This window comes from Podarcis vaucheri, assembly GCF_965113315.1.
Source record: "Podarcis vaucheri genome assembly, chromosome: 1".
Taxonomy (NCBI): domain Eukaryota; kingdom Metazoa; phylum Chordata; class Lepidosauria; order Squamata; family Lacertidae; genus Podarcis; species Podarcis vaucheri.
In genome coordinates this window covers 35,429,792-35,454,238 of record NC_138759.1, presented here as the reverse complement: position 1 = coordinate 35,454,238, position 24,447 = coordinate 35,429,792, and the positions used below count along the sequence as shown (strand labels likewise).

Here is a 24,447-nt window from a genome sequence, read left to right as displayed (position 1 = left end):
CACTTCATCCTTATTTTTCTCAACAATACAAGGAGGTATTTCAACAACCTACCACATTTCACATCCCTTGGATCTACTTTCTGGTTCCTTTAGATCTCTACCTGCACTCCCTCGTGCGTATTAAAGAATGCCATTGGACACAGCCACTTAAGATCATTTTAAAATATTTTTTGTTGCAGCCTATTGACACCCTTGCACAGGTTAAGTAACATCTACAACCTTTTGCAAAAGTCCTGCCTTCAGAATACGTACGTACTGAATAGGTAGATGTTAAATGATATTTTCAAGCTTTTGTGGGCATGTAACCTTTACCTTTAGTTAAGTCTGGCATACTCCTAGGTATATTTGCTCAGAATTTGCAGAATGGATGGGTTTTATGCACGAGTAAACGTGCATCAAATTGCAGGTAATGCATTTGATCATTTATGTGCTTGCTTGCTTATTTATTGCATTTGCACACCACCTTTCTGCCAAAGCACCCAACGTAGTTTACAATTTTAAAATAGTAAAACAAATAAATGCTCTAAATGTAGAGTGACAATTGTCTCTAGCTGACAGGGAGCTGGTGGAAGAGGCTCCCTGGCCTGGCCTTGCTTGCTTCTGCCTTCCCTTGAGGCAGATGGCTCTTAATTAAGACCATGTTCTTTAAAAGTCCCAAATGTTCAAAATACTTTACTGACAAGTAAGTATGCATAGAATTGTTGCCTTAGTTTGGAACTAGTCACAAGAGGTGCATCTTTTGGACTGTGATTAAATTTATAATATATTCTAATTTTTGTGCAATTTTTTCGTAGTATTCCAGGAGAAAACTGGAAAGGAAGCTTAACTACCATCAAACATAGGTAAACATTTTTTTAAATCTTAAAGCGCTATTTAATAATTTTGCTTATCACTACTTTCATCAAAGATTTTCAGCCCTGGCTTAAAGTGTTGTTGTTGTTTTTTAATTGTTTCTGACTCAAAAAAAGGTCTAGATCAGAGCTTCCCAAACTTGGATCTCAGCTGTTTTTTTGACTACAGTTCCCATCATCCCTAGCTAGCAGGTCAAGTGGTCAGGGATGATGGGAACTGTAGTCCCAAAACTGCTGGAGACCCAAGTTTAGATTTTTAAAGCTTTAGTTCAATAGAAACTGCCTGTATGGCTTGGTGCCACAGCAATATCTGCTAACAGGAGGAGTGATGAATAAATGAACTCTATAATCGTAAAATCTTCATTTTTATATACTCCATCTAATTGTTGGGCAAGGCAGTGTGTGGCCTTTTTTTTTGGTGTAACACTAAATCATGGTTTAGCTTACCTGAACAAGCCTTGGGCTCATGTGCTTCCTCCTTTCCTCTCTAGCACACCTGTGAGGATGACATTTGGTGTTTTCATTTCTATTTTCAGCCACAAATTAGCATCGTTTCTGAACTTAGACACCTGTGGTCTTAACCACAGTCTACTGCCGTAGTGGGGAACCTGTGGTCCTGCAGATGTTGTAGGACTCCTACAGCATGGTCCATGGGCAGGGATAATGAGCTGTAGTCTAACAACATTAGGAGACCTTTGTACTAAAACTTAGCTTAGCATTACATATGAACAAGGATCCAACATGGTCCTGCAAGACATGAATAAATGCACCTTTTAATTATTATTTTTTTTGCAATTTTCTGGTATACAACATTTTTCTTTAATCATTGTTTGAAGGAAAATCAGGTTTACTTTGCAGATAATTTTATAAGCTGCTGATAACTGACTGTGGCTTGATTGATGTTGCAGTGGGCAGTGCCCATCTTGTAATCAGTCCTTGGAAAGTATTAACCTGAGTCCAGAAGAATACAGCACTCTCAAGGAAAGAATAATAAAGGATGTGATACAAGGGACTGATACATTTAGGAAAACAACCCCCCAGGTGAGTTGCAAGGAAACCAGTATTTTTATACTGATTTGCTTATAAGAAATGATGTATTTGCCTATAACCCTGCTGTAATGCTGCCGCCACACTGGCAGAACAGCATGTTTTTTTAAAGTGCCGTATTTTTCGCTCTATTTACGCACCAGACCATAAGACGCACCTAGTTTTTAGGGGAGGAAAACAAGAAATAAGAAAGGAACGCAAAGCATCCTGAGCTAAAAGGGAGCGCTCCTCCATCTTCGCTCAGGAGGCTTTGCGGGGCTATCCCTGAAGCCAGGAGAGCAAGCAGGATCGGTGCGCACTGATCCCTCTTGCCCTCTTGGCTTCAGTGAAAGCAAGCCTACTGGCTTTCCCCCACCTCCCGCAAAAGCCGTGCACTCTTTAAAGGGAGAGCGGCTATCCCGGGCTTTTGTGGGAGGTGGGGGAAGGGACAGAGCCGTGCACTCTGTCTCTTCCCCCACCTCCCACAAAAGCCAGGGATAGCCGCGCGAAGCCTCCGCAGGCCAGCGGGATGAAGGCTCCCCGTGCCCTGCGAAGGCTTCGCGCGGAGCTAGAACAGCTAGAGGGAGCGCGGAGCTGCAATCCCGCTGGCTGTTCTAGCTTTGCCGTGCGAAGCCTCCGCAGGCCAGTGGGGAGCCTTCATCCCCTGCCGGGAAGAGGCTGTGCACGGCTAAGGCTCCCCCAAGAACCTCACTCCCTTTAAAGAGTGTGCGGAGTGTATGTGCGGCTCTTGGGAAAAGCCCTGAAGAGCCGCACACACGCTCCACACGGCTCTTTAAAGGGAGCACTGAGCAGAGCCTCCCGCCTGCATTCGCTCCATAAGACGCACACACATTTCCCCTCACTTTTTAGGAGAGGAAAAGTGTGTCTTACAGAGCGAAAAATACAGTACAGTGGTACCTCGAGTTAAGTACTTAATTCGTTCTGGAGGTCCGTTCTTAACCTGAAACTGTTCTTAATCTGAAGCACCACTTTAGCTAATGGGGCCTCCTGCTGCCGCCGCACCGCCGGAACACGATTTCTGTTCTCATCCTGAAGCAAAGTTTTTAACCTGAAAGACTATTTCTGGGTTAGCGGAGTCTGTAACCTGAGGCGTATGTAACCTGAAGCGTATGTAACCCGAGGTACCACTGTATTTTATTTATGTAGCTCTTGATAGGTCCCATCCTACCTAATTGCTGTAATAGCAAGCCATGGGACCAAAGCACAAATAATATAAAAATAGTCCTCAAAGGTTGTGCTTAATTTATGACTAATTCAGAATAACAAAGTAAAGAACATTTTATATATAAGCTACATCATTAGCATGTGAATCATTGGTGGCCACCAGATTTTAAGCTGGCACCCATGGTACATACATATTTGAGGCCATTTCCTTTGGACTGGTATCTACTTTTAGCATCATAAATCCTTAAGCTGTAAAAAAAACTTGAAAAATGTATACATATTGCAACACTAGATTAAGGCATGTTGTATCATTAATCTGGACCTATTTATAGGTCCTCTGTGAGCAGACATTTCCATCCTGCCTATGATGAGTCTGCTTCTGCCCATGAATTCGTTTGTTCCATTTTTAATAAATCATGCCACAGTTTAGAAATTATGCCATGTTAAAAGCACCATCTCTAGAATTAATAATTCAAATACTTGTATTGTTTGCCTCCTTGGAATGTAAACGGGCCACTGGATGGCGCTCGTGTTACATCTTGGATATGACGCATTTCTTTCAGGATCACATTTGTGGAGCTGTGGCGTTTACAAATTCTTCACTCTTCTACAAAAGGAACAGCACAGTAATGCTTTGATTGTAAAGTAGGAATCCTTCTAATGTGAAATATATATGCTGTTACAGTTGTACCTCAGCTCCCGAATGCCTTGGGAGTTCAATGTTCCGGCTCCCAAACGATCAAAAACCGGAAGTGAGCGTTCCGGTTTTTGATCGTTTGGGAGCCGGAACGTTGAACTCCCAAGGCATACGGGAGCTGAGGTAAAACTGTGAGCGTTCCGGTTTTTGAACATTCTTTTGGAAGCTGAATGTCCAATGGGGCTTCCATGGCTTCCGATCGGCTGCAGGAGCCGCGCTTTGGTTTCCGAATGTTTTGGAAGTTGAATGGATTTCCGGAACAGATTCCCTTTGACCTCTGAGGTACGACTGTATTTCTGATTTAGGGAATTTGCTGCTCTTTAAACTAGTCGTAGCAACGTACAGTGGTGCCTCGCAAGACGAAATTAATTCGTTCCGAGAATTTTTTCGTCTAGTGAATTTTTCGTCTTGCGAAGCACGGTTTCCCATAGGAATGCATTGAAAATCAATTAATGCGTTCCTATGGTCAAAAAAATTCCAAACAAAGCCAAATTTGGTACAACAAGAGTTTATTAAGTGCTCTTTAAAGTCACACATACTGTAAAGAGCATTTCAAAATTCGAACCCAGAATTTTTTTAAAAAAACAGCAGAGTAGCCCAATGGTCACAGGAAATCATAAAAATGCAGAAAAAAACACACAAGCTTCCAGATTCTTGCAAACCCCTTCCCAACACCAAGTCCTTGAATTCCAAACACCCCAACCCAAAATCCAAAACCCCCCAAAAAAGTTTTAAAAGCTTAACTTACCAAATGGCTGCAAAAGAAGTTTTGGAAAAGCTTCAAAAATCACCAAAGTCTTTAAAAACCTCAAAAAAGGCTACTATGTACACTACGTTCTATGAGTTGCTCCTCGAAGTCAAGTTGCAACTGTATTAACGGTGTTAAGAAAAAGGAAACAAACTTGCAAGACGTTTTCGTCTTGCGAAGCAAGCCCATAGGGAAATTCGTCTTGCGAAGCAGCTCAAAAACCACAAAACCCTTTCGTCTAGCGAGTTTTCCGTCTTGCGAGGCATTCGTCTTGCGGGGCACCACTGTAGTTCAATGAGGCCGCTTCCTATTTTAGTACCCACTACGGGCTGAGCAAACTCCCAGTTCAAATCGTGCCTCGTCCATGAAATAATCTTGACAGCCTTAGGCAAATTCTTTTTCTTATTTTAATCTCTGTTTAAGTTCACTTTGTGCCGTGTTGGCTAATAATAGTGGCTTCCCTAGTGGGGCTTTTATCAGAAATAATGAGGAGGTGTGTTTGGGACCAGACGTGGGGGAATCCATAGTTGGATTTAACTTTTGAATTCAGTCCAGGCCTCCCGATCATGATTTGTTGGGGAGAAACAAACCACAAGTACTGGTTTGGCTATAACGCAGAATTAGCCATTCAATTGGTTTTTCCCTGCTCCAGGAAGAGAGGAGCGAAGTGCTCAAAGTGTGTGGTCACCATCATGCAGGGCATATACAACCTAATTTTGATAACTGTGTTTCATGGCCAGCATTATTTCCATTAATTGTGTGTTTTACTGTACAAATGAGAGTGTATGCAAGTGTGCAGCTCCTCTGTATGTACCACTTAACAGTTTTTTAGCTATCAGTCACAGAAAAACACACATGTTTTTATGTTAAACATGTCTGTCTCAAAATCCCAAGAGCCTCTTCAGTTCCTGACCTGTTCCTCACATGTTCAGGAACAGGAAATGATGGGGTTTTAGGGGTTTGGAGGTGTTTGATAAGGAAAGTTATTTTGCTACAGTGGCCAAGAGTAGATTGACTAGTGTTGATGCTGGTTACAGGGCTATTTTTTCTGTCAGGCCTTTCTGTTGATGTTTACTCTTTAAGCCCTTAACAGTTTAACCTTGGTACAGTGATACCTCGGGTTACATACGCTTCAGGTTACAGATGCTTTAGGTTACAGACTCTTCTAACCCAGAAATAGTACCTTGGGTTAATAAATTTGCTTCAGGATGAGAACAGAAAACGTGTTCTGGCGGCGTGGCGGCAGCTGGAGGCCCCATTAGCTAAAGTGGTGCTTCAGGTTAAGAACAGTTTCAGGTTAAGAACGGACCTCCGGAACGAATTAAGTACTTAACCCGAGGTACCACTGTACTTTAAATTCTTCTGTATGTTTCTCTTGATATGCTATTGTCATAATTCGAGGGCCTACTCCAGATCTCTTGAACTTTTGGGCAAGGCTGGTATTAACTAGGATTAGGGGAGAGGTGAGCGCTGCACCCCAAAGTTGAATTCGACTGGCCTTAACCATCCAGGGGTCCTTTACCTTTTTACCTTTAGCCACCCTATGAAAAGTCTTGCCAGGCACAATGTGTCAGGACCTATCCTTCCTAAAGATGCAGCTTTTTAAAAAGGCCCTAAGCTGCACTCATTTGTTCACTTTGTGTTTTATTTTGACAAGAACTGTTAAACTTGTGTTTAGTTTTATGGTAATACTTTGGCATTGTGATTGGTTTTGAGTGAGGGATTGTTTTTGCTTTGTGTTGTCTTGCTATTTTAATTGTTAGCCACCTTGAGTTTCTTTGGAAAGCTAGGCAGGATTGAAAATTTAAATCAATCAATCTGCCTGAAATGAAGGGGGGGGGTGTATATGTATATGTATGGACACGGGTGGCACTGTGGTCTAAACCACTGAGGTTTGAATCCATGTCATGGGATGAGCTCCCATTGCCCTGCTCCGGCTTCTGCCAATCTAGCATTTCGAAAGCACACTTGTGCAAGTAGATAAATAGGTACCGCTGTGGCAGGAAGGTAAATGGCGTTTCTGTGCGCTCTGGCACTTGTCACGGTCATCCATTGCACCAGAAGCAGTTTAGTCATGCTGTCCACATGACCCGGAAAACTGTCTGTGGACAAACGCCGGCTCCCTTGGCCTGAAAAGCACCCCATAATCACCTTTGACTGGACTCATCCGTCCATGGGTCCTTTACCTTTTACCTATGTATATGTTTAGATATAATTTCAATGTGTGGCTCAATAAACTTGAGCTTCAATGGCAGTAGTAGAATCATAGAATCGTCAAATTGGAAGGGACCACGCAGGTCATCTAGTCCAACCCCCTTCAGTGCAGCATTTTTTTGCCCAAGGTGGGGCTCAAACCCACAACCCTGAGATTAAGAGCCTCATACTCCACCGACCGAGCCATCTCAGAAAGAGTGTTCTTTGTGAAAAGAGTCGTTATTAATGAAATTGGCTGCCACAAGATATGGCGGCAGCTACATACGCACAGGTGGGATAAATTTTATGGGGGATAGGTCTGTCCAGTAGATAAATAAAACCTCCATTATCAGGAGCAGTATGCCACTGAATTCTCATTGCTAAGTGGCCACTGTTGGGAGTGAAATGCTGGACTAGATCAGCCTTTGGGTCAGTAGGACTGTTCTTATGCACGTGCATCTATAATTAGCAGGCCACTAAGGGGAGAGAATCTATGGGTTTGTTATGTGGGTTGGTTGATCCGCGGGGTCCCTGCCAACTCTATGATTCTATAATTTGATGATTACTAAAAGTGATTCATTATTTTGAGTAATTATTTGGCTTATGCTACAAATTTTGGGAATTTACCATGGTTAGAAATGGCCAGAGTTTTTAACACAAAGCTGGGGCTTTTCTGGAAGGGATTTGTTGTGGGAACAGCTCTAGTCTTAGCCTTGATAATAGAATGTTTGTTTTGAGGCAAGTATTGGATGTTTGGGGAGATTCCATTTCTCACTAATAATAGCTCTTGCAGCAGCTGCCTGAAATCAGATGTAGATAGAGAAAGGCATCTGTTCCGTTAATGTTTTATTATTATTTTTAAGGCATATTTGCACTTATCCTTGCCCAAATTATATGTTATGATGAGACTGAGATGCCTGAAGTCTCAAGAGGTTGTGTCAGTGACGTTGCTCCTAATTTTAACTTATTTTAATAGGAAAAGCAGTATTTGCTACAGCACAGGGCCTTTTAACTAAAATAATATCCTGATTGTCGGCTTATTAAAAGACGTAAAGAAAGCTGGACAACAGGGGAAACTTCACTGAGCTGTTCAGGAATTAGCATGGTATCCATTTAAGACTGAATTTTTCAGTTCCTGTATAACATAATTTCTAAATCTTCCTGTTGCTAGGAACTGATGTGCATGCTTACTGTGGAGAATGACTTAAAACCCTTGTTTCAAAGAAACATTGATGTAAAAAAACCCCTAGAATACTAGCTCCCTGAAATGCAACTTCAATTCCCATATCTCAAGAAATGTATAAATTACTGTTTCCATTATGGCAGAGAAGGCTGCTGGCTCTTCCTGGGCTTGAGAGGATAAGTAGTTTTATGGACGCCGTTATGGAACGGTTGGTTTCTAATTTTTCGTACTCAGTGAGGTGATCTGCGTTTGTGATCAGGTGGATGTACACGAGGCCCTTTCTTGTGAAGCCACAGTGAGTCACTGAAGACACATGGCTGGCATTCCCCTCCCGAATCAGTCACACAGTGATCCAACTCAGGTATTTTTCTTTCTGAAACCAGTTTGTGAAACCAAATGTAAATGAATGGATGATTGTTGCCTGTGGAATCCTTCTTTTCTGCCACCATGTGCATTAGAGAAGCATCAGTAAAGACATCAGAGATGCCACTGCTGTACGCTCTCTCACTTCCTCTGAGCTCAACAGAGTCCGACTGAGACCAGCAAGCAGAGTTTCCAGGTAGACAGCTGGAATCATGCCTTAACCACTGACCTTTCCGGATATTTGTTGTCTACTTGCTACTCTTAGTAGAAGTCCATGGCACCAATGTACACCCGTGGTCGACTGACTCTTCGAAGCTACTCATTCAGCCCTATTACTTATCACAAGAAGGAAATAACTAGATGAATTTGACTGTAATGGCAGCTAATTATCGCCTTTCAGCCATTTGTTAGTTAGCCAAAGAGCTGCAGTGACAGTTTAATGATTCATTAACTCAATTCTATTTCCACCCCACCCCCCTTCTCATCTCATTGTTCGGCTCAAACTCTAATTTCATTTCACTTAATTAATTTCAGTCTAATTTGGTTGAGTGGTGTTTGGAGAAAGAAAAAGTTCACAGAAAAATTTAATTTCCTGCTTCTGAAGGATGTGCCAAAATATTTCTACCAAGAGATTGAGCCTGTAAAAAAATCACTCTTCAATGCTGTATTCATAGGGGAACTTTTTAAGGCCTAAATCTGTTGGATTCCACTTTACATTGCATCACATCCTTAACAGCTGCTGGTCATGATGGCTATAATATGCCACATCCAGGATCCAAGGCCACATCCTTTTGAATGGTTGCTGGGAAACAGCAGTGCCCTCATGTCTTGTTTGTTCTTAAGCACTTGAATGAAACTGAATGAAAACGCTGTCCAGGTAGCTAAAGTATCTGGGAGTCTTCCTTTCATTTTTGAGTTGTCATTTTGGAGCAATACATCACTTAACCTCCTGACAGCTATCTTTCACCACACGGAGCTGTCACCTCACCTTGCATACCACAAACTCCATTTTTAGTTCATTTTTTCTGCTCATAGCATACCCAGGTTCCTACCCAATTGCCTTCTTCCTCTCACTCTCCCCTTTTCTGGTCCCCATGTGACCTCCTCTTGGCCTTTCATGAGAGGCAGTTTAGAAAGCTGGCAAAGTAATTACATTATTGATGCGTTCATGTTATAAGTTTGCAAAGGCCCTTTTACAGACGACACTCTTGCATGTTATATAATCCTACATAAAAACCAGCATGGACATGCAACATTTTCAACATACCGTATTTTTCGCCCTATAAGACGCACTTTTCCCCCTCCAAAAATGAAGGGGAAATGTGTGTGCATCCTATGGGGCGAATACAGGCTTTCGCTGAAGCCTGGAGAGCGAGAGGGGTCTGTGCACACCGACCCCTCTTGCTCTCCAGGCTTCAGGAAGCTCTGCGCAACCCTCGGGAGCCCCGCACGAAGCCGTGCCGGGCTCCCGAAGGTTGCGCAGAGCTGCCTGCTTCCCGGAGCGCGGGGCGCGCTGGAAGCAGAGCGCCCGGTGCTTCGGGAAGACATCCGCAGCCTAGGGAGCCCCACAAGCCAGCCCCACAAGCTTAGGGAACAGCGGGGAGGCGCAGCGCTGCCATCCCGCTGTTCCCTGACCTGGTTTGGGATTCTCCGACCTGGTTTTGCGGGGGAAATAAAGGAAATCCCCCCCTTTATTCCCCCCCAAAAAAACCTAGGTGCGTCCTATGGGCCGGTACGTCCTATGGGACGAAAAATACGGTAACTAAAATCAGTACTGATTTAAAAATCAGTACTGATTTAAAAAATATGAAGTATGTGAAGCAGAGCATATAAAAGCCAATTGGCTCATGGAAGTCCTCCAAATTAAGCAAGCCTTAGCAGGCCATAATGAGGGGGCCACAACCAACCAACCAAAAGAGAAAAGGCCGGGTTCTCATACTGGAGGTTGTACAGTTTGAGAAACTTGGGAATAGGCCCACTCAGATGACCTGAGCTACTAGCAGAGTTTATAGGGGAAGTGGTTTTCATATGTCTCAGAAGTGGCACTGATGAGGGAAATTCTGTACAGGGTTACAGCTGGTGCAAGAGCGAGAAACTTGCAAACACTGACTAGATATTTTTTGGTAGAATGGTTGGCAATACTATTGGGGTAAGAATGGGAAGTGTTTATGGTGCATCCGCAGGGCTTGTCCCTAGGTATAAACTTATTGGTAACAAGCCATAGCAGATTCCCTTGAGGGAAAAAAGGAAAAAGAAAGTATTAGCATGTCAGTTCTGCTTTCCTTTTGCGCTGCACAAGTGTCTAGGGTAATTAGAAGGCTTTGGTGATATGCGTGAGTTGACAGGGTTCATTTCGGGAAATGCACCTACAATAACCCCTGAGAGGCAGTTTGAGTAACAAAAGCAATAGGGAGTTCCCAGAAGACTTGCCGTCAGGTATTTTGGAAAAAAAAAAGAAGCAGCAAGAACAGGATTAGAAATGTAGGTTTTTAAAATGTAATGTGGAGGTAGTGACTAATGTCGGTGACTAATGTCAAACGTTGGAACAAAGTGCACTGTCACATGTATTATTGATAAGACTGAGAGAACTGGATTTTCTCAAGATCTGCTGGTTGCCGCATTGTAGGGCAAAAATGAAAAGAAAATCCTAGCCACCCCAAGTAGTTTGCTTTACCATCCTGCAATTCTCAGTTGATTTCAGTAGTTTTACTTCATCCGCATCCTACCTGATTGAAAGTGGAACTGTAGGCGGCAATTATATACACTTGCTTGGGAGTCAGTGCCAGTGAATTCATTGGGATTTACTTCTGAGTAGACATGTATAGGATTGTATTGTTACCCCCACTCTGTCCATTTGGGCCTATTTTGTGTTCTTTGATTCTTTGCACACTGGTGAACTTTCCCCTTCAAAATCATGCGTGTAAATCAAAATGTTCTTTTGTTTCAGGTAATTGAATGAGAAGCCAAAAGAGCTCGGGGTTTACTGTCCTAGGTGTGCAGCATAGCTTGATCATCTTGTTAACTACATGTTGAGCACCATTGGTACTATTTTGCTCACTAAAATAATTTATGCACAGCAAAAGATTTGGATAATTACTTCAGACTCCTCTATGAAGTTCAGGCCTCTGACTTTACCGCTTCCCTGTCCTGCAGTACACTTGTCCCAAAATGTGCTCCTGTAGTTCCACAGCCTCCAGACCTTCCTGCCCGTGGGCCCTGTGTGATGTTCCTTTTTCTATGCTTTCATTTTGGATTGTGCTTTCTTCTGCAGCAACTGCAGAGGAAGTTGTTGTTTCTTGGTTGCCTGCTGAGAGGCAGCTGCTACTTGCTATGAGAGAGGTTTTACTCAGATTACCAGGAATTGAGAGGGGTTGGGAAAACCACAGTTTCCCAGTTTCATTTCTGCAAACTCTGGAAGTAATAAATTAAAACAGTACACATGGATAACTCAACCCAAAGTGGATTGGTGACATCGCTCAGAGTAGTTTTTCAGATATGTCTGTACCACTTCATGGAGTTCTAAAAACGATTTGATAGGCTTGATTGGCACCTCCATCCTTTATATGGCAGAAATTAGTTCAAAAACCCTATGTTTAGGCCTAAAGAGAACAAATAAGCTGTATAGCTACTGCAGATGTAAAAAATAAAATTTCCAGAATATGTTCCTATCAACTGTTTAGAGTCAGGGCTAATGTGTACTCAGTAATTTAAAAAAAAAAATCAATTCTGTGCTCGGGTATCCTTGTGTTGTGCCAAGAAAAGTGGATTTCTGAAACTTATATGCAAATTAGCATACATTAATTTTCAGTTTTTTTATATAGACTTAGATGAGTGGCAAATAAATATACAGGCTGTAGAGGTTCTCAATTTCTGACTTCTGAATCTTCATAAGATATTGCCCATATACATTGAAGCTTATCATTGCAAGCATAAGGACTAGAAACTTACCTACAGTAAAAAGAGCAATAAAAGATAGCTTGCTTGCTGAACTCTGTGCCCGTTACCAATTTATTTTCTTTGATTGAATATATAAAATCTGGTTGAAAAAAACAAAAATAGCAGGGTATCTAATAAGGCAGTTATGTTTCAGTGTTGCTTTTCTTTCAACTTCTTACCTTCTCTCTTTTTTTTTAGGAACTTGAAGAATTTCAGACATTTGTGAATCAGTGTCCCCCCTTTGATATTGTGATTGATGGCCTCAACGTTAGCAGAGTTTACAACAAAGCCACTCCATCTCAAACTGTAAGTGCCATTCTATCTCTTAAATAACTGTGTGTGTGTAATAGCTATTTTACGCTTCAAATTATGGTTTAACATTCTGGCTTTTCCTGGAGCCATTGACCATAGTTTCTCATTTTGTCTTAACCGAGAAACTCTGGTTAACTGAAGATTTGTTTGTTTACTTCCTAGTGTGTAGGAAGCAGGGAAAGGGGCTGCATTTGCTGCCATAAGGCTCTTTTACACCCTCTTATTATGCTGAAATATGATAACTTGGACATGGCCAGCATGTTGGAATCCATGCACAGAATGCTTATGACATTCTTTATAGAGGACCCCCATTCTAAGTAAAATGTTCAGGGAAATGTTAAAGGGATATCAGGGATGAGGACCTGGTGGAGAAGAATGAACTGACTGCAGACAAGAGTGAGCGAGGTGTTTCCAGATAGGCACAGCCCACTTGCGCACTGTGCTGATCATTGCCACCTCCAGCAGGTATCCCCATGCATACAATCAAAGTTTAGTGTGAAATCTGTCATGAGAAGCAGCCACTGGGATGGGAGGACTTCAAGGTCTCTTCTTGACATCAGTTTAGTTAGTGATTGGGCGCAAAAAAAAGAAGCACCTCAGAGGTGAGGTACCTTTTTAAAATCATGAGTGTCTAGAGTTCTTGTTGCCACTTTTTTTGCATAATGGATGCTGTCCCTCTAGCTCCATATAGTCTTTGGACTAAAACATCCATTGCCATGGGAATTGCTTGTTTAGCTTGTGGTTGTTTGACAGGATGATCTCTTACCAGCTTTTGACAGAAATCGTACAGCTTTTGCATCTGGCAGAGTATTAACTGAGGCTGTGGTGGTGAACAAAAGCCTTATCAGAAACATGGCGTAATGGCAGCCCATGCTAAGGTCTTGCTATTACTCTCCTTAACCCTGTAACATATCTTTCCTGGTGTTTTCATATCTATGGCTAAGTCACTAATATGTTATTGGCTGGTGGAAGCAGGGATTTACTTTTTGTCTTGTACTGATAAGTTGAACAAGTTTTGCAGAAGGTGCAGTGAGAACTCAGTACGGTTTCTGATAACTGGCAGCTCAACCCTGGTGTAAGGAGAAGAAGCTCAGAGTTGATATGAGGAGCAATGGTGAGCCAGTATAGAAACATGCAGTATGTCAATGCAAATCCAAGACATGTGTCAGTTTGTGTCATTGGTTGCATACTCACTCGCTGGATCATCATCTTGTTGTGTTGAATGGGCTTGCATGTTCCTGTGACCCTTGTGAGTGAAGCCATCAGGAGACTCGCACTCCCAGCAGAGTCACCCACGGTCGTAAGGTCAAAGGGGAGGAGCTAGACAAAGAATGATCCAAAAAGTCCTCAACGGCAGAACAGGCGGAAGATAATAGGCAGTATGTTACAATGGCTGTGAAGGTGAACGAAGGCTGCAGCAGATAAGAATCTACTGGTCATCGTGATTACTCATGCCATTGGAATAGAGCCTTACTGCGAAGACTGTGCGTTGGTCAGCGTGCACTGATCTACACACATAAAACAAATTCACGCACAGGTGCCTTCCAAAAACCCATCCCAAATCCAAACACTGTGTTTATGAAGGACAATCTTACTTGGCTGCCAGTGATCGCCAAAAAAAGAAGATTGGTTGCATACATCCCCATGTGCAAAAACACCCTACCAGGGTGTTTCCCCCACCTTTGTTTCAGTTTTGGCAGTAGGATCATTGGGCATCAAGACTAGGGACGTACCTTAGGGTTGGTCAGGCTGGCGCCTGCCAAGGGCACAGACCCAGAGGTGTGTGCAAAAACCACTCCTTTCCCACTCTTTCCAAATCGGGCATGTGCTCCCTGGGCCACTGTTCCGCTGCTCTGGGCACCTAGGCAAGGTGTGCAGGATCCTTTGCCAAGGGTGCAAAGGAGCCTAGATACACCTCCAATCAGGACTATATGAATACACAATGTAAGAACCAAATCACATGCCATATTCTACATGCAAAGGGGCTACATTCCAGGATTAACTTCTGTGTGCACCCCCCCAACACAACATGTAGTCAACATTTGGGGTTGATACTAATCGTGGCAAAAATGATAATTTTAGCAGGCGTATGTATCTGAAGAGGAATGCAGCCCAGCAAAAAGGAAGCTATGTACTGTTCTGACTGGAAAAGAAAATCCCTGGTGTCTTCTGCAGAAGCTGCAAAATCATTGTGGTAATCTAACACAACATCCTGTTAGGTCTCCAGATATGTCGCTTTTTAAGTTAAACGAAAGTAATCTCTCACAGGCCTTTAATTTCCACATGAAAAACTCCAATCAGAACAAGGATAAGGGGAAAACATTCTCACCCCACATTTGTACCGATTGTTGTTGTAAAAAAATTCTTCTAAATCTGGAATTGTCAAACAAACGCATGTAGGAGTTGAGGAGTAGAATAATAGGAAGGAGATTCTAGATGTGTCTGGAGGAACAAAAGAAACAATCTTATCAGACACATCGATGGAATTCCCAGCTTGGAATGGGAGCACTTTTAGCATGTTATGAGGTAAAACAGAAAGTGTACGCACTGTTCTCTTACATGTCCAAGCTAAAGGAAGTGTGGTGTTATCTAGGAGTCATCTCTGTTAATCAGATACTGTGTGTTTTTGTTTTGTTAAACAAATAATTCTGAGAACTCTGAAAGGTCAGTGTCAAAACTTAAGCTACTCCCGCAGGGCCAGGCTGAGTTTGTGGGCAGCCATACCTGATTTCCACACCTGGAGGGTATGTTCTCTAGCTTGGGGTCCCTGAGTTCAGTGGCTTGAGTTGGGCAAACTGGAAGCCGGTGGCTGAATTGTGACAAGCGGAAGGGACTGCTCCACCATCAGAGCAAAGGCAGATGGTCTGACTGATCCCCACTTGCACCTGGTGACAACCGTGAGATCTAAGCATACAAGATCCGCAGTAGATCTCTGCCCTTGGGCTTCTGCATTCAGGCCCCAGAGTACCCAACAAGCTATCACACAGGCTGCTGTGTGGGACCCATTGGGTCATCTAGTCCAACCCCCCCGCAATGCAGGAATATGCACCCATGTGGGGATCAAACCCGTGACCTTGGCATTATCAACACCATGCTCTAACCAGCTGAGCTAACTGGCATGTAATTTGTCTTCAGTAACCAGCTGATGAGACGCTGCCACTGGGCAAGTGAGGAAAAGAGGAACTTCTAGATTAAGTGCCTGCAAGGCAGCATTGGTGAGCTTCACTGTCAGCCTGAACTTTGAGTCCTTTCCTTCCCCTTGTTACTTGCAGTGGCCCAAAAGCTGCACCATTGTAGTCTCCCAGGAGGAATGCAGGGGCTTTCCGCTCCACCCCTGCTTCTGTTGTTGCAAGGATATGGTGGGAAATGCCAGGGATCCCATTTCTATTTTTCCTAAGCATTAGGGAGGCTTTCTGGTGCAACACTTCCTCCTCTTCCTGTCTTCCTTGCTCTGAGTTTATAATTGTTCCTCGCTTTCGGGCGGGGGGGGGCGGTGCACCCAGAAAGAGGAGAGAGAATGAAGGACTGATATTATGGTGTGCATGTAACACAACTTAAAAACACTCTTCTCTGAGATTAAAGCAGACTAAAAAACCTGGGGGAAATACAAAATACACACAAGGCAAACCTGAACAAAAGGCCACCTTGAGATGTGTATCAGAGGCACGTGATCCTATATTCTCACTTTACATGTTTCAGGGCTGATATTGGAGGCATTTAAAGCCAGCTCTAGAGCTGAGACATGACTTGATAAGCAAACAATTCTGAATAATTCCCTTGGGAGTCTAACACCGAGGGATCTGAACAAAAATGCAGCGCAGGAAAATTGCGTGTGGCTGTGTGTTTGGCAATTTCAAGACATCAGGCAATTTTAGGCCTTGTATTGTAACACAGAGAGCTTGCCTTTATTTAATAAGTGGCACACAACTGTAGCAGAAGGGAATAAAGTGGTACCTCGGGTTAAGAACTTAATTCGTTCTGGAGGTCTGTTCTTAACCTGAAACTGTTCTTAACCTGAGGCACCACTTTAGCTAATGGGACCTCCTGCTGCCGCCGCTGCACAATTTCTGTTCTCATCCTGAAGCAAAGTTCTTAACCCGAGGTACTATTTCTGGGTTAGCGGAGTCTGTAACCTGAAGCGTATGCAACCCAAGGTACCACTGTATTGTGAAGTGATGCTGAGAAGGAAGAAAACTGATAGGTGGGAACTGTGTGCATGTGGAACCAAAATGTGCTACCTGAGGGGGGGAGGGGGGAGACCTCAAACCTGGTGAGCAAATGCAATCTTCCAGGTCTCTCTGTCTGACCTTTCCTCAGGCCACCCCCCCCCCTTCCATGCCACGCTCTTAACTGATTCTGCTCTACCCATTCTTTGAGCGCTGTTTGCCTGGCTGGAATGTGTCCTTGAACCATGCTGATAGCTCTTGCTTGCTTGTACAGAGAGTGTAGAAAAGTCAATTGTGCGTGACTTGAATGTAGGATATTGCACAAAGCCTCCACACACTTTTTCTTCTGGCCCTGCCCACCACTGCTTTGTGGCCCCCAGAAGCTTGGTTGTGAGGAAATATGGCCCTTGGGCTGAAAAAGATTCCACTGGGAGCCAGTGTGGTGTAGTGGTTAAGAGCGGTGGACTCGTAATCTGGGGAACCGGGTTCGCGTCCCCGCTCCTCCACATGCAGCTGCTGGGTGACCTTGGGCCAGTCACACTTCTCTGAAGTCTCTCAGCCCCACTCACCTCACAAAGTGTTTGTTGTGGGGGAGGAAGGGAAAGGAGAAAGTTAGCCGCTTTGAGACTCCTGAAGGGGAGTGAAAGGCGGGATATCAAATCCAAACTCTTCTTCTTCTTCCCCAACCCTGCCTCAACACTAAGTCTAGGGCTGGTGTAAAGTAGCACCACTGAGGTACAGGAAAGAGCATTAGGATGAGCCCCACCTCTGGGTTGCGCATATCCCTCCTCCAACCTTTTTCAGCCATTCAGGCTGAAACTTGGCTGACAAAGTATATTGGGGGAGTTCCATCGGGGCTATCTGTTGTGGGAGTTGCATTTCTGCTGTGGTTTCCACCCAAACCTATTGCACCTCAGCTGCCTAATCTTCCATTTAGGGTTGTCTCACATCAGCAATTGCCATGTTTCAATAATTTTGCCTTGCAATGCACAAGTGGGCAGGGAAAAAACCCTCCAGAAGTAAAGGGTAAATGAGGGACGGGAGGCGGGGATCAAGGAAATGTTCAGATTGATTGCACGCTCATCCCTATTGTATTTTGAAATTTAGGAAAATTAGATGCGTAATGTAAAGGTGTCCTGCGGCAACTGAAATATTTCTGTAATGCGTATGTAGGTGGTAGGCAATTGTAGGTCATAAAGCACATTTTGAGTCATGTTTTTTGAACAGCTTTTCTTTTGTGAAGCGTTTGCACTATTTGTAGATGCAGGCTGAAGGCTGAAGAAACGAATGCTCCCCACACAAGCCAATTTTCTGCTTACAGGGAAAATTCATCAGGGGAGGGTTTCTTCTGACTGTGCTACTTTTCAGCTTGCTAGGAGGGTTTTTGCTTTAGGCAGGGGAGCATTCAGAATGTGTGAAGTGGAACAGTTCGCTCTGCAGTGCCCGCCCACTCCCAATTCTGCTGCTTGGCCTACACTCAGGAGAAAGTGGGTGAAACGCATAATCTGCTTATGTCAAGCTTATTTTCTAGGTCACATGAGGCTCAAGCTAGACATAATAGTGGCTGATGCAGGTCTACTGAAATCAAGTATAAGGCAAGCAGGGGGAATCCAGGGACTCATTCTTAGATGGTGATAGGCAAGTGAGTGAGAGGGTTCCCATAGTCTGTCGCCCAAACTCATTTCCCCCCTACACTTAGGCTCTAATACCAGAACTGTGCCCAGTTGGGAGGGAAATGCATTTGGAGGGGGATGGCTGGGGAGAAAGCTTCAGACCTTTGCTTGTGTTTCTAACAGGGCAAGTTAGAAATAGGATGGGTGTCTTTGCAGTAGGAGGGTAGTTTTGGAGGCCTTGTTGGAAGCTCCTAGGTTGAGACACAGCATGATCATGTCCTGTTCCTAGTGTATGTTCCCATTTGAAGCAGTGTTCCAAATTAGCCAGGCGTGTTTTGCAACTGGCATGTTTCCAATTGCGACTACAGTGGTACCTCGGGTTAAGTACTTAATTCGTTCTGGAGGTCCGTTCTTAACCTGAAACTGTTCTTAACCTGAAGCACCACTTTAGCTAATGGGGCCTCCCGCTGCTGCCACACTGCCAGAGCACGATTTCTGTTCTTATCCTGAAGCAAAGTTCTTAACCTGAAGCACTGTTTCTGGGTTAGCGGAGTGTCTAACCTGAAGCGTATGTAACCTGAAGCGTATGTAACCCGAGGTACCACTGTATATGGAGATCTCTGGATGTCAGGTTTGCGTCTGACATCTCCATCTGGCTGGCCTCGCCAGCTTTCTTATGCCGGTAAGCAGAAGAGCTTGCTTATTGCATTTATATCCCACATTTTTCTCCAAGGAGCACATGGTTCACTTCCCCTCCCTAGTTAATTCCTACAACGACCCTGTGAGGTGGGTTAAGAGCCTGTGACTGGCCCATGGTCACCCAGTGGGCTTCATGACTGAGTGGGGATTTCAGCCTTGATCTTTCAGGTCCTAGTCCGGCACTCTAACCACTACACCATACTGGCTAGAGTACCTCTGCTATGGGGCAGTTATATGAATTAAGTAGGGAAATAAATATGGGGAAAGCAAAATGTCACTTAGAGAAGTATTTCTGAAATATTTCCCTTGACGCTTGAATTTGTTTTATTCTAGATTGTTGTTGTCGGTTTTGGGGTTTTTTTGTGTTTTAATGAGTTGTAAACCACTTTGAGATGTTTACTTTAAAATATAAACTGGTATAGAAAGGAAATGAATAAGACTAAGAATAAACTCCACTGGGGCGGGAAGGGGGGAATAGTGTCTAGACATACTTTAACCCAGGTTTAAGATGCCATTTAGCAATTAACTTATGTATCTGAGTTTCTAATACCGATTTGAAGACTGAAGACATTGTTTAGGGCAATGTAGTTCAGTAACATGCTTAGCATGCTTTGCATGCAGAAGGCCCCAAGTTCAATCCTTTGCATATCCTGGTAAGACTGGGAGGGAAACCCCATCTGACATTCTGCAGAACTGCTGCCAGTTACTGTAGAAATAACAGATGGACCAATGGTTTGACATGGTATCAGGCAGCTTCTTCTGTTTTGTAACGTTTGGCCGTGCTGTAGAGAGTGTTTAATGCTTGCCATAGAACAGACTTGCCTCAGTTGCTCAATATGTATTGGTGGTTGCTACAGCAACCGAAATGTGTTCCCACTTGTACTGTACACAGCGAGTTTCTTCCTGGTTTGCTCAGGGAATCTTTCTAAAACATGACGCACACTGCATCGGGTTGTCTTACCTTCTTCTCTTTCTCCTCAGATGAGAAGTTCATTTTTTCTAAATCTCTCAACTTTAATCCTTTATGCAATCTCCCGTTCTGTGTCAACTCTTCCTAGTGCAGCCCTTTTGCCTTCTAACAATCAACCTGTCATGAAATTATCACCTAAGACAGAAACTAGTTACGTAAGTCCAGATCTGGTGTGTTCTTGATAATACTGGGAAGCAGGAGGGGTCGTGGAAAGAGCCAGGGTAGTGTAGTGGTTGCAGTGTTGGGCTAGGACCTGGAAGACCAGGGATCAAATCCCCACTCAGCCACGAAGCTCATTGGACGACCTTCGGCCGGTTATTTACTTTCAACCTAGCCCACCTCATAGGGTTGTTGTGAGGAGAAAATGGGAAGGAGGAAAACTATGCATGCCACTTTGAGCTCCTTGGAGGAAAGGTGATATAAATCATAAAACTGGAAGGGACCCCAAGTTTCATGTAATCCAACCCCCTGCAATACAGGAATCTCAGCTAAAGCATCCATGACAAATGGCCATCCAACCTCTGCTTAAAGACCTCCAAGGAAGGAAAGTCTACCACCTCCTGAGGAAGACTGTTCTACATAAAAATATACCGTATTTTTTGCCCTATAGGACGTACTTTTTCCCCTCCAAAAATGAAGGGGAAATGTGTGTGCGTCCTATGGGGCGAATGCAGGCTTCGCACAGCTCTTCGCAAGGCGCGGGAGCCCGGCGCTGGGCTCCCGCGGCTTGCAGAGAGTTGCCTGTTCTGGGGGCTGTGGTCGGGGGAAGCTCGGGGAAAAAAAATAAATTCCCCCCCTTTATTTCCCCCCCAAAAAACTAGGTGCGCCTTATGGGATGGTGTGTCCTATAGGGCGAAAAATACGGTAAATATAAATATAGCGAAGTGTGGGAAAATAATAAAATCCAATAGGAAATTCCCTTTGGTTTTGTTTGTTTATCTAACAGGTTTCACTTCTCCTTCCTACTTCCTATGGAGGAAATAGTTACGTTCAAGTGTGAAACTTAATGCTGTTGATCTGAGTAGCCCTTAACTTCCTCTGAAGACTATAGAGCAGCCTTCACCTATCTGGTGCTCTCCGGATGTTTGGGTCTACAACTCCATCAGCTGCTGGCTGGGACTGATTGATGGTAGTTGTAAGTCCAAAACATCTGGCTGGCAAAGCTCAGAGGCATTACACAGAAGATCCACAGTTCTTTAGGTCTACAAACAGGGGTAGGCAACCTAAGGCCCGTGGGCCGGATGTGGCCCAATTGCCTTCTCAATCCGGCCCATGGATGGTCCGGGAATCAGCACATTTTTACATGAGTAGAATGTCTCCTTTTAAAATGCATCCCTGGGTTATTTGTGGGGCTTGCCTAGGATCTTTGCTATGAGGCTTCCATCCTTTGAAGACTGTGTACCCTGTGGCTTTTCCTGAAAAAATACTAGCTTAAGTGTCCAGCTTGCTACATAGTTGCCTGCAGTGAGTGTCATGATTTCAGTGGAAGGAACATGTTGGCACAAAAGCAAGTATTTAGAATAGGAAATCCCTTTTTAGTGGGAAAGTTGTATTTACATTTCTCTTTTGCATCAGTAGTTCTTCTGTGTCACTGAAAACGTCACTCTAATATCTCTGAATTGTGTAAATGCTCAGGGAATTGTCGTGGTGAGTCACTGTTGAATAAGTGATTCCTATAGCAACCTATTTTATGTTAGGTGTGTGTGTTTAAGCTGAGAGTTCAAGGAACAAAACAAAGTATCACCTTGAGAAATATTTGGAATTTGAAGGATTCACATTTTTTTTAGGTGATGATGATTTTTAGGTGTGTTAAATTCTTCCTTTGGTATTTGTATGTTTTATCTAGGTCACTACTCGCATACTGGGCATATTGAATTCATACATAGAAATGCCTTTAAATTTTGCCGGTTCATGTTTAAACAGAGAATCTCTTTTTAAATGTCTTCGTACAAAGCTGTTTGCTCTCAGATTAATTTGTTTTATTGCCATCCGTGTACATTGAGATAGGAAACTTTTTCAGCCTGAGGGTCATAATTCTTCATGGGGCTGGGCAACGGCCTTCTGGGTAGTCTGGGTGGGGCGAAGCCAGAAGCAAAACTGGGCAGAGCAATGGATGCAATTTTTATTTTTTTGCATAGTAGCAACACAAGTCTGAGGTTTTTGCACCTACTCACTGCCCTCCCTCCCTCCCCCGCTCCCGCCTGCCCTATTTCCGTTTTCCATCCATGCAAGAACTATGCATTATCACAGGTCAAATACCCACTCCAGCCAGATAAAAGCGGAGATTGTGGCACTGGACTGGTGAGGGACCTAGGAAGCATTCCAAGGCTAGATAGAAAAGCCTGGAAGACCACATTTGGCCTCCAGGCTGCATCTGGCCCCCAGTTCCCTTGTTTTGCAAATAATGAGAGGATGGATCCCTGCCCCAAGTGGTTTACAGTGTAGAAATTAACACAGAGCTGGGAGGGGCAGTGACAAAAAGAGAAGAAGCTGCAATAATTGCATACTCTTATAACTTAACCTAGGAATGTGCATGTTCTCAGAATTTTAAGGGTGGATTTGAAAGAAGTTAGAGGCACCATGGAGACATTCTTGCAGGCAGTTTCATCTATAAAGGAACAAGATTGGTTGGAGGAATACAATGTTGGGGTAGAGAGGCAGAGCTGGATTTCATCAACATACAAGAGTTACTCAAAGCCATGAGGTCATCTAGCTGTCCTTTTGGGAGCACTTAAAATTGAGTAGCTACAGGTGAGCATCCATGCCTCTTAGCTGGTTGCTCAAAGTACACCTGCATCCACAAAGGAACTTTGTGGGGTTTGCATATCTTTCTTCTTCTCTGGTGTTTGCATCTACAACAGCTGGTTAATAAGAGACTGGGTGTGGTGTTTGCACTTTCACTGATAACAACAGTGCATGTTGGGAAGGTTGTTCTGTAGATTAATATCCCTCTTTAAAACACAATGTACTTGTAAGTAAGTTCTACTGATAAAGATCACTACCTAAGAATAGGGGTGGCTAAACATTTCTGACCCGAGGGCCTCATTTGCCCTCGGCCAGCCCTTCAGAGGCCACTTGCCAGCAGTTAGTGCAGTTTGGGCATGCACACTCTAGCATGCAAACACGTAGGCAGGCACAGATACAGGCGGATGGCCACCTCCTCAGCTGTTCCGTGCAGATCGGCAGAGGAGTGGCTTATCTCCCCCGCTCTGCTCATCAAATGATTGATCTGATGACCAGGGGAGGGGCAATTTGCACCTCCAGCAAGGCACTGAGATCCACCTACTTCCGTTTTTCTTTTTTTCACTGCTACCAAAATCATTGGCAACTCGGGGGCAGATTGCAGGTTGTGTGTTAGTGGTGGTAGTCCCTGCTGGCCTCAGATACCAAATGCATTAAGATTGATACGGAGTTGTCTTGACAGGTATCCTCATGATGTGGTTTGTTACTCTAGAGATTATAGGGGGGTTATCAATTTGGGGAAACATTTTTCTGTGTTAGTTTGCCTGCAGAGGCCCAGCAGGCAGGCAGACACTCCGTTTGCTGCAGAGGATCCTGGTGCATTAACCATGCCCATTGAGCTTCACCATCAGCACATGTATACAGGCAATTCCTCATGGGCGCGCAATTGGCACTGACGCATGGACCATTTTTGGCACCATAAGGGAGACAGAACAAACATGGCCTTCAGCACACCACATGCTCCACTGTAGCTGCAGAAGGAGGTTGGTATTGGTTGGCAAAGTAGGTGGTTTCTTAAGAACTCTCCAGAAGGCACATTTTCCTTCCAGTTGTGCCAGTGGCAGTACAGTGGTCCCTGGACCGTAACAGCTGCCAGTATAACAACATGCAAAGGCTGAAATTTTTGTTCTTGGCAACCCTGCTCATGAACATATAGTGCGTTTCAAGTCTTTGTACCTCATTGTGGGGAAGGCATGGCTACTGACGAAACTCAAGTTGAAGAAATATATTATGACTTTTTAAAATACAGTGGACGCTCAGGTTGCAAATGTGATTTGTGCGGGAGGCATGTTCGCAACCCGCAGCACCGCGTCTGCGCATGCACGGTTTGCGATTTAGCTCTTCTGCACATGCGTGACCGCTGAAACTCGGAAGTAACCCGTTCTGGTACTTCCGGGTTCTGGCATGTCTGTAACCCAAAAAACGCAACCTGTAACCCGAGGTATGACTGTAGCTGACTCAGGTCACGGATTTCAGCTTTTCTGATCAACATAGCTTGTTTGATGTCTTCTTTCTAGCTGCTTAGTTCCTGCTTGATAACATTTTTTTGGTAATTGATCCCTAGATAGATATTGGGTGACATCCTATTTAGCACAGACTGCCTCTCATATAATGTATATACGCCTGCTTTTCTGCCCTCTGTCCCCTCAACCAATCCAGTGCCAGTTCTGTGTGTGTGTGTTGGGGGACCAGAGTGAGGAGAAGCAGGAAAACACAATTCCTTTCCATCAGCAAATGCTCACTGTTCTGATGGATAGCTGCCA

General features: G+C 44.0%; 1 protein-coding gene across 2 annotated transcripts in view; it reads left to right on the top strand.

Moving 5' to 3' along the window:
- PRORP (protein only RNase P catalytic subunit) overlaps nt 1-24,447 on the top strand; it is a 48,526-nt gene that overhangs the window by 3,240 nt on the left and 20,839 nt on the right. For both annotated transcript variants that reach the window (XM_082213567.1, XM_082213568.1), the window contains exons 3-5: nt 795-842; nt 1,760-1,892; nt 12,381-12,488. In XM_082213567.1, coding sequence (XP_082069693.1) covers nt 795-842; nt 1,760-1,892; nt 12,381-12,488 — 289 coding nt within the window. The remainder of the gene's footprint in view (nt 1-794; nt 843-1,759; nt 1,893-12,380; nt 12,489-24,447) is intronic.